Source organism: Bubalus bubalis, chromosome 10 (genome assembly GCF_019923935.1).
Source record: "Bubalus bubalis isolate 160015118507 breed Murrah chromosome 10, NDDB_SH_1, whole genome shotgun sequence".
In the NCBI taxonomy this organism is placed as follows: Eukaryota; Metazoa; Chordata; class Mammalia; order Artiodactyla; family Bovidae; genus Bubalus; species Bubalus bubalis.
This window is the reverse complement of record NC_059166.1, coordinates 54734693-54748824: the sequence shown is the minus strand read 5'-3', so window position 1 is coordinate 54748824 and position 14132 is coordinate 54734693. Positions and strand designations below refer to the sequence as shown.

At 50.1% G+C, this 14132-nt stretch overlaps 1 protein-coding gene across 1 annotated transcript in view; it reads left to right on the top strand.

Moving 5' to 3' along the window:
* SIM1 (SIM bHLH transcription factor 1) overlaps positions 1 to 14132 on the top strand; it is a 72505-nt gene that overhangs the window by 999 nt on the left and 57374 nt on the right. Inside the window, exons 2-7 of the mRNA XM_025294637.2 lie at positions 8611 to 8693; positions 11873 to 11962; positions 12482 to 12590; positions 12727 to 12812; positions 13550 to 13749; positions 13947 to 14053. Coding sequence (XP_025150422.2) covers positions 8611 to 8693; positions 11873 to 11962; positions 12482 to 12590; positions 12727 to 12812; positions 13550 to 13749; positions 13947 to 14053 — 675 coding nt within the window. The remainder of the gene's footprint in view (positions 1 to 8610; positions 8694 to 11872; positions 11963 to 12481; positions 12591 to 12726; positions 12813 to 13549; positions 13750 to 13946; positions 14054 to 14132) is intronic.

Sequence of the window (14132 nt, the reverse complement as noted above, 5' to 3'; positions counted from 1 at the left end):
AACTCTGGGCTTGATATTTTTTCTGAGATATAAGATTGAATTAAGATTACTTGCCTGCTTAGAAAATATCTTTTAGGTGGCAGGTTGGCAAATGAATCCCTGGGAAAATTGTCTTATAAGGCCTAGAAGTTAGAATAGCTGAACTGTTGACATGATTTAAAATGTGCATTTAGATTATCAAGATTCACTGTGTGAAGACAAAGTAACCTTCATAGAATACTGTCGTGTATAAAACCATTTATATTCAGTAGGTGAAGGACTCCTCTCTCTTCTGTTTCCCCATCTTTTCCTTTACTCACATTCAAATAACATATAAACAGATTTTTAAAATATTTTAGATATGTCTTTGCTGGGGAAGGACGATTCGGAAGTGTAAAGGAGAGAATACTAAACAAACAAATTCAAGAGAAGGAACCCTGTTTATTTACAAACCAGAACGTCTTATTTGACCCAGAGAGATTTATGTTATTGTTGATTTTGGATGTTTGGAATTTGTTGTTTCTTTTAGGGAAAAGAGGGAAGGAAAGAATCACTATTGGGCTTTGAGTTTCACTTTGCTTCATTTTGACTACAAGTTATTATCTGAATCAAAATCTTGCAAAGCATGCCCCCAAATTAGTCAGGAGCACTAAAGGACAACTTTTATAGTTGAGTTTTAGCCCAAAGCTATAAGTAGTATTATGGTCATTTTGTCTTAAAGCAGTTCCTTGAACTATCTCATTTGACCTTGGAAACTACAGGAGGAGAGGAATCAAAACCTAACATACCTGAAAAGTTTTTTTTTTTAAAGAAAAGAGAAAAAAGAAGGAGGGGCAACTTATGTAATAAAAAAAACACACTTCCCATTCAACCTGTGCTGAGAATTGCCGGTGGGAAAATTTCTATTATGCTACATTGCCTTCTGTTTAAAAAAGAGATCGTTGTCTTTATACTGTCAGCGCCTACTTTATAAAAATAAAGCTATTGCGAACTCCGCTGGCCGCTCTGTTCCTAACAGGATTATTAGCAGTGATTTGTCAGCCCCTGCGGTCTCAGTGGGCTCCCTTTCTGCGTGATTTCTAGCGGGTCTCGTCAATTATCGGTGCCGATGTCGCTCGCTGTTTGATCAGAAGCAGCATATGGTGCTGCTTGTGAGGCTGCGAGTAATCGCGGAGGAAAAGAATAGCGGGTCGGCTTCCCGGACGGGCACAGAGAGGGACAGTGAGCCCGGGGAGTCGCTGGGCCAGGGGCTCCTCTGTGTCGTGCAGACCCCGGGCAGGCGCGGCCGGAGGGAATCGGGCTGGGTTTTGTTGTTTTGTTTTTAAGAGAGCAAGCTTTCTTGTTTAATTTAATGCTAACTCCACAAATTATAAATTGCGTGATAAATAGAAGGAACAAAAAGTAAACCCTCTTAGTCAACTTCTCATTAATTTTAAAAAGAGCGCGGGTGAAGACTCCCGGTGGAGTCCCCTTGTTGGCCAAGCCTGTCCCCTGTGGCTACTTTAAAGGCGATGTACTTTCTGCAGCCCCACTCACCTTCCTTCAGAGCTCTGGCCAGGGGCCACTCCTTCCTCTCCCTTCTTTGGATGCGTGCGAGTTTATGGGGAGGAGGGGATGGACGATGTGTGAACTCTGGGCACATCATTTATTTCCCCAGCTACTGTTGAGCTCATAACTCACCGGAAGCCTCCACCGGGTGAGTTAGGGTCATCCGGACAGCTGGTTCCTAGGGACGAGGTTTTAATTTTGAGTCTAGATTAGCTTCAAAAGTCCAAAACCCAGATTCAGCCCTTTAAAATATTAAAGGACAACAGCAAGAAACAATAAAACCAACAGTTTTCAGGAGCAAAATAATCACAAGGCCGCAGAACCAAGCACAACCTGCAGAGGGTGCCAAATTTGGGTTCAGCTGTTGCCTGAAGGCAGAAAGGTGGGCAAGATGAGGTCCATGGCAGTGGGGGAAACTGAGCACTTTTTATGGAGGTAATATATTTTAGTGTGGAGAGATGCAAAGAATTTGTTTGAAAATGAAGTACATTTTTACATCTGTCTTGACACCATCCTAGCACATAGTAGGTCTTCAACAAATTTTTAAAGGTGACTATAAAAATGAAGGTAACTATTTCATCACAATAAGCCTGCTATCACATGTAATGTATGGATTTTGCAAAGTATATAATCTAAAATAATTCTAAATCTGGTGGCATCAGCTATTAGGCATAAAAATGACTATAAAATTTTACTGTTTTTGCTCATATTACATTTTATTTATAATACCCTGTAATACCAAAAGACTTAAACAGAAATCCTTCCATACTTACACATGAAAAAAATGAAAGATACTTAAAATATAGCTACCCTCCCCCTATTTGTTGAATACAATTCCTAACCACCTTGCCCCCAGGAGTCTAGTAAATTCCTGGTCTGGGAGCAAATTTCAGCTTTTATTTATCTCAATAGATAAAATTGAGCTGTTGAGGGAAAAAATCGAGGGAGAAGGAACAGAAGAACGGGAAATGGGCCCCTGGAATAATTAAGAATAAAGTATTAAATTGGAAATTTCATAGTAAAAATAAAAACAAAAACTCTGGGACAATTAGTGGGAAATCAGTGGAATTGCATATCCCAAGTGGTAACATAGTCTATTTTAAAACAGCCTTGCAAAGGAAAAGTTGGCATATCTGGATACATATGTCTTTGGTGTTCTCAAAGCCAAAGAGGCAAGATAAAAGAAAAAGAGAGAGAGATGTTATGACTTGATTTGTATACAAAAAAGAACAAGTTCAACTAAAATATGTATTTGTTATCCAGTTATAATACAGTTTTTACTGGGGGCATAGTGGCTTGCATAGTGTGGCCTTTGAAAAGATCAAATGTTTTCAAATCTATGGCCATTCAGTATCTTGGTAACATTACTGCCATTTCTTTGTCAACATGTCTTGGCAAAATAAAAGTAATGACAGAATTGAAATCAGTAACTGTGTAGAAGTCTCTACAAAGTCTGGAAAGAAAAGGATGATTAAACAAACCTCCACAGACACTTGCTCTAATATTCACCTCAAGACTGAAATCCTTAATCACCTTATGTTTTTTTGAGGCTGAGAACTGAAAGAGGAAAAGAGGCCCCATTTCCCACGTGGATGGGTGATTTAAGGCTGTTTTTCTTGCTGCTTGGGGAAATGATTGAGCATTAGGTTTCCATGTTTATTTTCTTACAGAAGTTTTTCTCATTTAAACGCCTTTAAGCACAGTTTATGCTCCACGCTGGGTTTCTCTGTTTAATTCCAGTTTTGATGTTGACTTAAAATGTAGAGTGCAAAACTAAACTCTGGGCATTTGCAAGGCAGATTTATGTGCTAGAAATTGTAGACCGGATCAATGGAAGAAGTACTTTTTTTTTTTTTTGAAAAGGGAGTAATCATTAATGAAAACAATAGCAACAACAGCAAAACTATAAAAACAGGGTATGATAACTATGGCAGAATACTTTAAACCAGGGTACACTCCTCTGAAACTAAAATCAGGTTAAATTTCCAGGGGACAAACCTGATTTCTAGGGGGAGTTATTTTTCAATCTGGGGGAATCTTGGCAGATTCCAGGTTTTGCAGATACAAATGTGGACACAGAATTCAAATCTATGAATTCTTGCCTCATTTCTTTGTCGGATCAGGTGTTTCTCAAGAAAATAAGGTTTAGTCCCAGCTAAAACCTTATGATAATAGCTGTGCATTCATTGTCAGTCTGTGGTCCACGGAATTTTAAATTTTGCATGGGGACGGGGAATCCTCAATTATTTTGCAACGGGCCTCCTAGTTAGAAAACACTGAAACATTGAGCATTGAGTACCAAAGCTTCTTCCTCGGGTAGCGCCATTGGGCAGACGGCTCCGGAGCGGTTATCACTCGACCTCCGTGGCTCTGACCAGTCCAGGGACAGCGACCTTGTCGAAGCCCCCGCCGCCGGGGAGGCTTGTAGGCCAAGGCCCGCGGGCCAGATCCCCACCGTGCGGCCCATTCTCTCCCCGCGACGGCGGCCAGTGACCCGCTCGCCTTGGCCCCGGTAGCCGAGAGTGCGCCAGCTCGAGGCCTCCGCGCGGTGTCTCCTAACGCTCCGCGCGGGCCCATGTTTCTGCCTTCCTGGGGCGTGAGGGCGTCTCCGCCCGCCGAGCCTGGTGCTGCGCGGGCCACTGCCCCCAGGCCGGGCCCTCCTCTAAAACTCCTCTAAAGCCAAGATGCTGCCCGAGGCGGAAAGCTGTCCGTCCCGCCCGCCAAGTGGAACCGAAGCGGGACAGGCCCGCGCCGCGGGGCAGACCAGCGGCCTCGCCCGCGCCGGTCTTCGGACGCCCAGCCCGGCCAGCCTCGAAGGTCCGGAGTCTTGGGGAGACACTGCGTGAGGATTTCAGCCGTCGCACACTATTGTCAACGCTTCGTGCGTGTCCGTCCCACGGGTTAGTCGGGACCTGGCCGGACCCGGCCTGTCCTCGTTCCTGCAGTTCGTGTTCTCTCAGGCTCGGCCCCGCCCGGGAAGCCCTAGCTCAGGGGCCGAAGCACCAACCAGCGCCCAGAGAGTGTCAGCGCTGCGACCGTCGGTCTCCACCCCAGGTTCACGCTGACAGAAGTGGATACCCTGGGCGCGGCTGGGGGTCTCGGAGGCAGGCAGGGGAGCATCGGGCACACGCGCACTCCGGGGCCCGGGACCCTGCACGGGGCAAACCCCAGACCCGCGCGGCCACCAACGTCGTCGGAAGGTGGGCCACACCCGCCAGATGGCCCAGAGGCCAGGCGTCCTAGGTTAGGGTACTGAGTGCGTTTCGGTGCGCGAAGCAGCCTCCTGCCCAGCGACCGCTCCAGACCGCTCGGTCTGGGCCAAACGCTCCTGATCTCCGTCCCTTTCTGCCGCGAAGAGCCCAGCCGCTGAGGCTCCTGGAGCCGGAACACGAATACCACTTGCTCTGAGGCTGAAAGGGTTGCACAGTGAGAACGCGGAGGCCCTGTGGACAAACCAGGTGGCTGAGACAAGTCCCCCGGGACCAGAAGTTAGACGCGGGGTCTCGGAGGGCTTTTCCCGTCTCAGTCACCAAGTTGTGGTCAGGTCATGGGACAGCTCCCTGTCATCCAAGAATTGAAGGTTTCCGGGAAGGACAATAAGGAGAACACCTTTCTATTGAGATACTGTGTTTATTTATTAAAGTGGGGGTGGGGGCGGCGGCGAAACAGTAGAACAAGCTCTTCTCCTCCTCCTCTTCCTGACTGGGTGAAGGAGGAGATACCTGGTCTGTAATCTATATTTTGTCAAGGGTATGAAACTCATTCCGAAGGAAAAGCTCGATCAATTTATTTTTGCTGCTAGCAATAACACAGCTGGATGATGCTTTGGGCTCACGCTAGACTGGGGCTCATCATTCATTCGCCAAGAACGGGCCTAAATTGTGCCTGTGGGATTAGGTCAATTTTAGTGGATCTACTTCGCCTCATTTGGTTACTAATTGGTTTCTTGTTTTATAAATCGAAATCTCATTTTCAGGAAATTACAAAACCCGTGCAGTCAGTCCATTGAGGTAATCCTTGGGTCAGGGGGTATTTAAATGGAAATGGCTCAACGGCGCACTGAGGGTAAAGCAACAGTGAAACTTCGCCCGGGGTTTCACGTGAAATGTGAGCTAGTCCTTTAGATCCATAATAGATGCATACCTTCTAATACTACTTATGTAAATATGATAAACCAGACTTTAAGGGGAGAGGGGGCGGGGAGAAGAAAATTTTATCTGCTAAGGTTAATGTGGCATATCTTGGAAGTCTTCCAAAATAGATTATGTTTTCCTTTGTCTTCGGCCACTTTAGCTGGGGAAAATCCTTTTGTCTAAAACCCGATTTAGTTATCGCCTCCCTCGCAGAGCGCCTTCTTTCCTTTGCAAAATCCCGTTCCCTCGGCCTCACCGAATTACAAGAGAATCTTTAGATCTTGTTCCCACTGTAATCCTGCCGCAAAGGGAGCTGGTTTCCTCCTCATTTTAAACAGACAATCAAAGGATTTGTGAATTTTCTGCGGTAGGTCAAGTGCAGAAACGAAATCTCAGCTTACCCCCTCTCCAACAGAAACTGGGGGTGGGAGCGCGTCAGTGCGGGAGGAAGGTAACGGGGTCCAGGGAGAGGGGTCTCTGCTCCCACCCTACCCCCGGCTTTTTGAGAGATGAAACCCATGCCCCGGCCTTGGAAGGTGTCCTGGGCCGGCTGAAAGGAGAGCTCAGAGCCCTGATCTTAGGTCAGAAAAGCCCGACAGGTAGAGGAAGGCAGCCAGTTCTTTATAAAACATTAACCCAGACACAACCATGTGCGGGAGGTTTCAACCGGGAACAGAAGAGAAGGCAATGCTCCGTGAAAGCAAAAGGTTCCTTAAAAGGTGAGGGGGTGGGGGGTACAGGAGACGGCGCGGGAGGCTCCTGTCACCCTGTGCCCGGCCCGGCTGTTTATTAACCTGCAGGGAAGTCTTACTTTTCCCTCGTAGGCGCATAATAATGAGGCCGCCCCCAGAGACCACAACCAGTCGAGGCTGGCGCCGGGAGTTCGGAACCGGTACTCAACTCTGAGCTCAGCTCGTGGGGAGGGGGTTTCAGATGATTCTGGTCCGGAGGCGGCTCCCGGGTGTCCCCAGCCGCTTTGGAGAACCTTTGTAATTTTAGAATAGGCGTTTGTTGGCTCCACGAGCAAGTTTCACACCCTTTGGGGAGCTGCGGAAGGCACAATCCCAGACGCAAGGCGGCTGCGGCCAGCTCCCTGCCCGTCGAGCGCCCGGCCCCTCGCCCCAGGAAGCTCGGGGCTTTCAGGCCTCGGTTGGGCCCCAACGTCAAAGGGCCAGCGCCACCCGAGTACCGGGCTCTCCCGGCAGGATCCTTTCCCCACTCCCCCGTGCGACCTCCTCGACTACACCCTCCCGCCACTTCTTCTGGGTGGGTATGTGTGATCGGGGGTGAAACCAAGAAATAGAGCTTGACTCAGACGGCAGGAGCTAAGGGAAAGTAACAAGGCGAAGGATTGTGTGTGTGCCGGCTGCTGTGGCAGGGCCCTCCGGAACGGTCCAGGAGGACCGCAGGGATCAGGGCAGTGGAGTCACTCTGGGGAGGGAGGAAGAATCAGGAGGAGTTGCCCAACGCGAGGAAGGGAGAGGAGTCTGGGCGAGGGCGGGGGTTGGTGGGGGCGGATCAGTGTTTGCAGAGCGGTGGGGAAATCGTTAGATTTATTTAGATGTGCAAATACCCAGAAAAACCCGATTCGCGCTTAAGGGGAGCTCACGGTTACTCCTTACCAGGGTTTTGATCGCTTGCTTCGGAAGCAGTTTTAAGAGTTCCAACTCTGTTTTATTCTGAAAGATCCGCCCCTACCCCATTTACAATGCGAGTGTTTGTCATTGGGTACTTCATAGTGATTTGTCCCATAAAGCAGTAATTCAGTAAATCATCCCCCTCCCCCAATTTTTATCACGTTTAACCTTGTTCAGTGGTGGAAGCATAAAAGAATTGGACTACCTAGTTATGTTAATTTCAGCAGCAACATTCTTAGAAGATATTACCCATAAGTAGTTTAACCTCTGCAAGTTTCTTCTGTCTTATTTTTCATTTTCTTCCTGAAAACAGGTACTATAGCAGACTCCATATTAAATTTTGAAAAATGAGCCACGGGCATACAGGGAGGTTTATTTTTCAGACATCACCAGAGAACTGATTTGTGGCAAAGCCTGGAGAGAGAGCTTAAGGTGATAGCATCAAGGACAGGAAGGGGCAGTCTTTGTTAGTAGTTGATGCCGGGGAATTAGAGAAGGGAAATGATTCCCTATGTCCAAAATGGGACGTAAATATTGTAAGATGGTGTTAGCACCTGAAAATAAGTGGCTTTCAGAAAAGCTCCTGGGTTTTTCTTGGGGCGGGGGTGGGGACCTGAGGTTAGGACGCGTTAAGTAGGGGCTGCTAGGAGAGAGAGGAAAGGCAGAGGAAGGGTTGAGGAGGGTAGCTGGTGCTGGAAGCCATCCGCAACCAAACGAATTTTTCCGAAGCGTTTTAAAGTCAGAGGCCAAGGGGAGGAAAAGGGCTGGAGAGCCCCGCAGCCAATCAGAAAGCCCACCAGGACAAGCTGGCCTTGGCCCGCAGTCTCAGGTCTTTCTGGGCAGGCCGCGGTATTCGCTGAATATGTGGACACACTCGCCCTCCTGATAAGGATGATGAAACTTGGGGTGAGAAGTAGTGTCCCTCGCCCTTCTAAGCACATTAGTGAACCTGCACAAAAGTTATCGCTCTGCTGTTGTTTTGGGGCTCTTCTGGGCACAGACTAACTTCAAACGAGGCCACTCGGGATGCTGCCAGGGTGGGTGAGTGGGGCGCTCGGCCAGGACCCTGTCCAACCTGAGAAGGGCCGGTCGTGCAGAGGGAGAGGGAGTCTGACGTCTGTTAAACTCCTTTGGAGTTGAGAGGGCGGAGCCGTAGTTGACTCAATGGGTTCCCGCGGTCCAGGTGGAGAGGGAGCCCGGACGGTGTCCGGTTGTGTGTGAAAGCTTGCCTGGGTGACAGACCCACTAAACTGCTTCTCAAACCGCCAGCCGGGTCGGAGTGCATCTTTTAAGGGTGTCTCTGTGTTTCACAGGGCTTGGCGAGGCGTGGGGCCACTCGAGTAGGACCAGCCCTCTGGACAACGTCGGCCGCGAACTGGGCTCGCACCTGCTCCAGGTACTGACGCGGCACGTGTGCGAGGGCCCGAGCCAGGCTTCCTGTTCCCCAGAAAATGGGAAACTGTCCCAAGGTGGCCGTCTCACACGCGGTCCCTACGACTCCTTAAAAAGTTAAAATGTTAGGCTCCAGACCTCGCTGGGTGTGGAAGTCTCCTGGCCAGGTGGAGAGGGAGGAGCAGGTGACAATGGGCGCGTTGGGTTTGGAGGGGAGCCCGTTAAAGCCACAATCAGGACTGCTGAACCGAGGGAGGGGGCGCTATCTGACACCACTCGGCAGAGGGAACTGCAGTCCTCGGGCCAAGCTGCCGAAACCCGGCTGCACAACGGTCCGAAATGAAGAATTTATCCCGGAAATAGCCGGGATCTGGTAGAAATGCCCGTCAGTGCTTTAAGCCCACACATTCCGGATGCAGCTGCGACCACAACTCGTTTCATCTGCACCCTGTAGCTCCCGGGGCTCCTTCCTCTCTCCAGGCGCCTTCATCCCAGCCCTGCCAGGCCGTGCAGGGACCCTCGCGGTAGCACACATACCTCCCCAGGTAATGAGTTTATCCATTGTGGAGGCGCCCATTACCACGTTGTTTGCAGTGTACACCGTTTGAAATTGTCCACTGCCTGAGTAAGTTGCCTAGCAAATATTTAAAATAGTAAAACTCCCTGTGGAATTTTTAGGCTTGACACTTGTATCCCACCCTACACCCCCTTATTCTTGTTATTCAAGTCCACCAAAGCTCCTCACGTGGGAACCTTAGCATAACACTGGGGACTCTCAGATGGTCCTCCTTCCCTGGCCAGGCATGCTCAGCATCTCATGGCAGGAGTGGCCTGGCCTTTCCAGTCTCATCACTATTCAGTCCCTCCTTCAATCCCAGAGGCCAAAAGAGATTTTAGTTTCATAGGGCAAAGAGAGGCCCTGTGTGAGCATTCCCTTCCAGGTCTGGCCTCCACACCCCTGAATTTAACTAAAAGGCACTATCTCTCCCCTTTCTCGGGGACACCTTCCATCGGTTGTCTCTCAGCAACTGACCCCCTCCGAAATTCCTCCATATTCCCAGCTAACTTTCCTCATCAATATAAACAAGAGAGCACAACCCAAACAGTCACCCCTTCTAGTCCTTGCCCAATCTTTTTCCTCATCTTCACCCCAAACTCTTCACAGGACTTAGTGATGCTCATCTCTTATCTTACCTGACCTCGTTCATTCCACAAACACAGGAGATCCAGTTGTATGCCAGGCAGAAAGCCCTGCCCTCATGGAGCTGACATTCTAAGGAGAGCAGCCTTGCATATCCATTCAGGTGCATAGTATGAGAGTGGTGTGGGTGCCATGGACAAAAAGAAGGTAAAGAAGAGGGCTGTGTTTAGTGGTAAGACAGTTGCAGAGGACCTCACGGGGAAGGTGACATTTGGGCAAAGACTGGATGGAGGTGACATGGCTTACTTGACATTCTGCCTCTCCCTTAGTCTCTAAAGTAGCACAGTTTCCTGGATTCTTCCCCCTTTCTGCTTGCTATTCTAGGTTTTCCCACCACTGTCTGACTGTAAATGCTGGCATTTCCCCAAGGTTCCAGCTTTGTTTCTCCTCTTACAGCTTCAAGGCTTCCTGGATTATCTCAGCCAACACCACCACATCAACTCCTTTCCCCACATTTGCATGACTGCTTGTCTAGACATCCCTCTCCTGAGCAACAGACCTTTATTTTCTGCTGCCATCTGGACACATCCAAATGGAAATCTGCCTATACCTGAAATTTAGCATACCCAAGATAAGAATTCACTATCTCCTTCTTCCAGACTTCCACTTATACTAAAACTCACCATGCCTCTGTAAATTTCAATGATCTTGAAGTCAGTCTCAGCTTCTCTTTCTACCACCACAAACTCCACAACAGCCAGAATCATCTTAGACTCTTTCCCTACTCTGTCTTCCTTGAACCACCAAGTTCAGGCTTGACCATCCCTGATTTCCTCATCTCCACTCTTTCCTCCTATAGGTCACTGTCCACATTCTGCCAGAAAAATGAAACAAAAAACACCACCAACACACACACACATTCAAGCCTGCTATTTATTTCCCTACTCTGTTGGAACCTGATACCTGCAAAGCATCTCTGAATTCCTCAGACTGACATCCCAAACTCTCCAAAAATCCAGCACCAGAGTATTTCCTCAGTCTCATCTCTGGTACACCAAACTTACCATGCCTGAATACACCAGATACATCCTCTCCTCTCCCCCGATGCCTGCTTTCTATATATCATACTTCTGTCTAGGATGACCTTCTTCCCTTTTCACATTGAGGCTTCCTCCTCAAGGTTCCGCTCAGACAGCTCTTCTAAATTCTGCTTCTCTGACCACTCTGATTCTCCCCAGGTCTCAGGGTACTCAGCCTCCAGGCCCTCACAGCACTGTGCATTCAGCTGTATGGTCATTATATCGGCTTTAGGTCTGTTGTCCCTTATACATTTCTGGCTCCTTGAGAGCAGGATCTGACTTATCCCAATGCTCCACCACCTGGACTGAAGCCTCATTCACAGAGATAAAGAAACGGTGAAAGTCTAAGACTTTTCTTCGTGGAGAGCCTGTCAGTTTGCTACGTCAGTGTAAACACACACATATACTCTGTAGCACTACTGTGTGGACTTGCTCCCCCAAAAGACTCTCATCTCCTAAATCCCCCTCTCCTGGACTCTTTCCAGAGCCACTGGCCAACTGCCTTCTGTCTACAAACTATTCAGACTGCCAGCCCTTCCACATCTCCCAGTGCCTACTGTTCCCCAAGCCCCGCTAGCATGCTTTCCATTATAGAATGTCCCACCATGAAACTCTCCAAGACTGACACAGGAAACCTCTGGTTTTCTTAGTACCCATCCCACCTCTTATCACAGGCTATGGTTTTCCCCCAGAATGTTTGTGTATGTGTAGCTATGTCTGCTTTGTTCATTTCTTGAATCCTCAGTCTTGGAGGACAGTAGCCTTACCCACCACTTCCTCCATGCTTACAAATTTGGAATGAACAAAAGAACTCTTGTGGCTAGTTTTCTTTTTCTTTTTTTGCCCTCCTTCCTGCTAGCCTCTGCCTACTCCATCTCTCTGTACTTCTGCATCACTCCCCCCACCCCCAATTTCTCCCAATGCCCCAGAGGGCTCTCCATTCAATGGTTTCTGTCTCCCCAGACCCTGGATGGTTTCATCTTTGTGGTGGCCCCAGATGGGAAGATCATGTACATCTCTGAGACAGCCTCAGTCCACCTGGGTCTTTCTCAGGTAGGTGAGTGGTCCACACCTCCAGCCTTCAATATTTATAGCCAGGGCTGGAGGCAGGGGGTGGGGTGGGGTGGGGCTTTCCCAAAGCGTTTCTATGTGTTTCTAGGACTGAAAACATCTCAGTTGGCAGGAGGTCTGGATCTTCCCCTTCCTCTAATTGTCCTTTAGCATCCACCCTAAGCCCTTTTGGATGCCTTTTCCAGCTGCTATAGCCTAAACCAAAGACCATGGGAGGTGGCTACATATTTATGTCATGATGTCTTTACCAGATTGCCAGTGAGCTGTTACTATTACTACTGCTACTGTTACTATACTTACTATTGTTATTCTTTCCTCTCACAGATAAGGAAACTGAGGCTTAGATAGGTTGCAATAGGTAGCAGGCAGAACTGGAATTAGAACTCAGGATCGACTCTGGAGCTGAGGCTCCTGTCCCCTGCAGACCCCCTGGCTCAATCTTTCAGCCCCTCCGTGGGACGTCCCACCACCTCGGAGACGGTAATACCCACCTCTTTACAGGTAGAGCTGACCGGGAACAGCATTTACGAATACATCCACCCGGCGGACCACGACGAGATGACAGCGGTGCTCACGGCCCACCAGCCCTACCACTCTCACTTCGTCCAGGGTAAGGCAGCCGCGTGCAAGCGACACCGGGACCCATCGCAGTCAGCTGCTAGCTCTTTCTCCTTTAGGTATGGCAGGGCCCGTGGCGCCGCCGCTTGTCTCACGTGCTCCCCACCCCTACCCCCCACCCCCCGCAGAGTACGAGATCGAGCGCTCCTTCTTCTTGAGGATGAAGTGCGTCTTGGCCAAGAGGAACGCGGGCCTCACCTGCGGCGGCTACAAGGTGCGTGGCTGAGAAAGAAGATCCACGCCTCCTGGCGGCCGCGCCCACCGAGCAGCGTGAGGGCGAAGGGAGCAGAACTGGAGGCGCGTGAGGGTGGGGAGAGGGGTTCCTGCAGCCAGGACTACCCTGGACGGCTCTCCCCCGCCCCAGCCCCAAACGTCACAGCGCCGCCGGCCCGGCGCATGGCAAGGACCATTAAACTTTGTGAACAGCTGGAGACTATTTTAAGCTTGCTGACGTCTCAGTGGGTTCGAATACTGCCTTGAATGCTTGGGATCTTAACCTCGAGCTGGTAATGGGCCTTAGGGATGTGTAAAGCATCTGAAACAGTCAGTAAATTCGGTAGATTGGTAGAGTTAGTTTACTCATAGCGTCGGATTCTGCCCGCCACCCCGCCAGAGGTTAAGAACCAGAGTTTTAGCTGGAATGCAAGATTTTCTTGTTTAATGGCAGCGACCATGCAGATCCCAGGGCCCCACTTGGCGATCTGAATGCATTAGGGTTGGCCGGGCTTAGGCCTCTGCATTTTCATCAGTTCTTAAGTGAGTCCAGTGGGGCAGGACCGTCACTCCCTTGAGACACGTGGGAGCCCTATAACTGTGGACACTTAAGTGCACCGGCTGTGGCGCACAGGCGTTTGTGGCCGAGAAATGTCTGCAAATGTTTCAGTCTCTTTCCCACCTTTTTGGGTGTTTCCTGCCTGTGGCTGAGCCTCCGGCCTTCCCCGTCCGCCTCAGGTCATTCACTGCAGCGGCTACCTGAAGATCCGCCAGTACAGCCTGGACATGTCCCCTTTCGATGGCTGCTACCAGAACGTGGGCCTGGTGGCCGTGGGCCACTCGCTGCCTCCTAGCGCCGTCACGGAGATCAAACTGCACAGCAACATGTTCATGTTCCGCGCCAGCCTGGACATGAAGCTCATCTTCCTGGACTCCAGGTGGGTGGTCAGGCCCAGAGTCCCCCCTAGCGGGAGGGCGGCCCAGCTCAGTCGCCGAGGGCTCCTCCTCGACCCATTTTGCGGATGAGGTGACTGAGGGGGCCCTGAGAATTGAGGGTGGGCACGGCTCTGCGGTGGCTGTTCGGGGTGGGGGCAGTCCCGCAGCCCGCGCTCATCCCGGGGGTTACTCTCCGCAGAGTGGCGGAGCTGACAGGGTACGAACCTCAGGACCTGATTGAGAAGACTCTGTACCACCACGTTCACGGCTGCGACACCTTCCACCTGCGCTGCGCCCACCACCTGCGTAAGACGCCACCTTGCCCGCCGGGAGGTGGGGGCGAGACGGTGTTGGGAAAGCGAAGGGTCGGTGGTGTTGCTAGGAG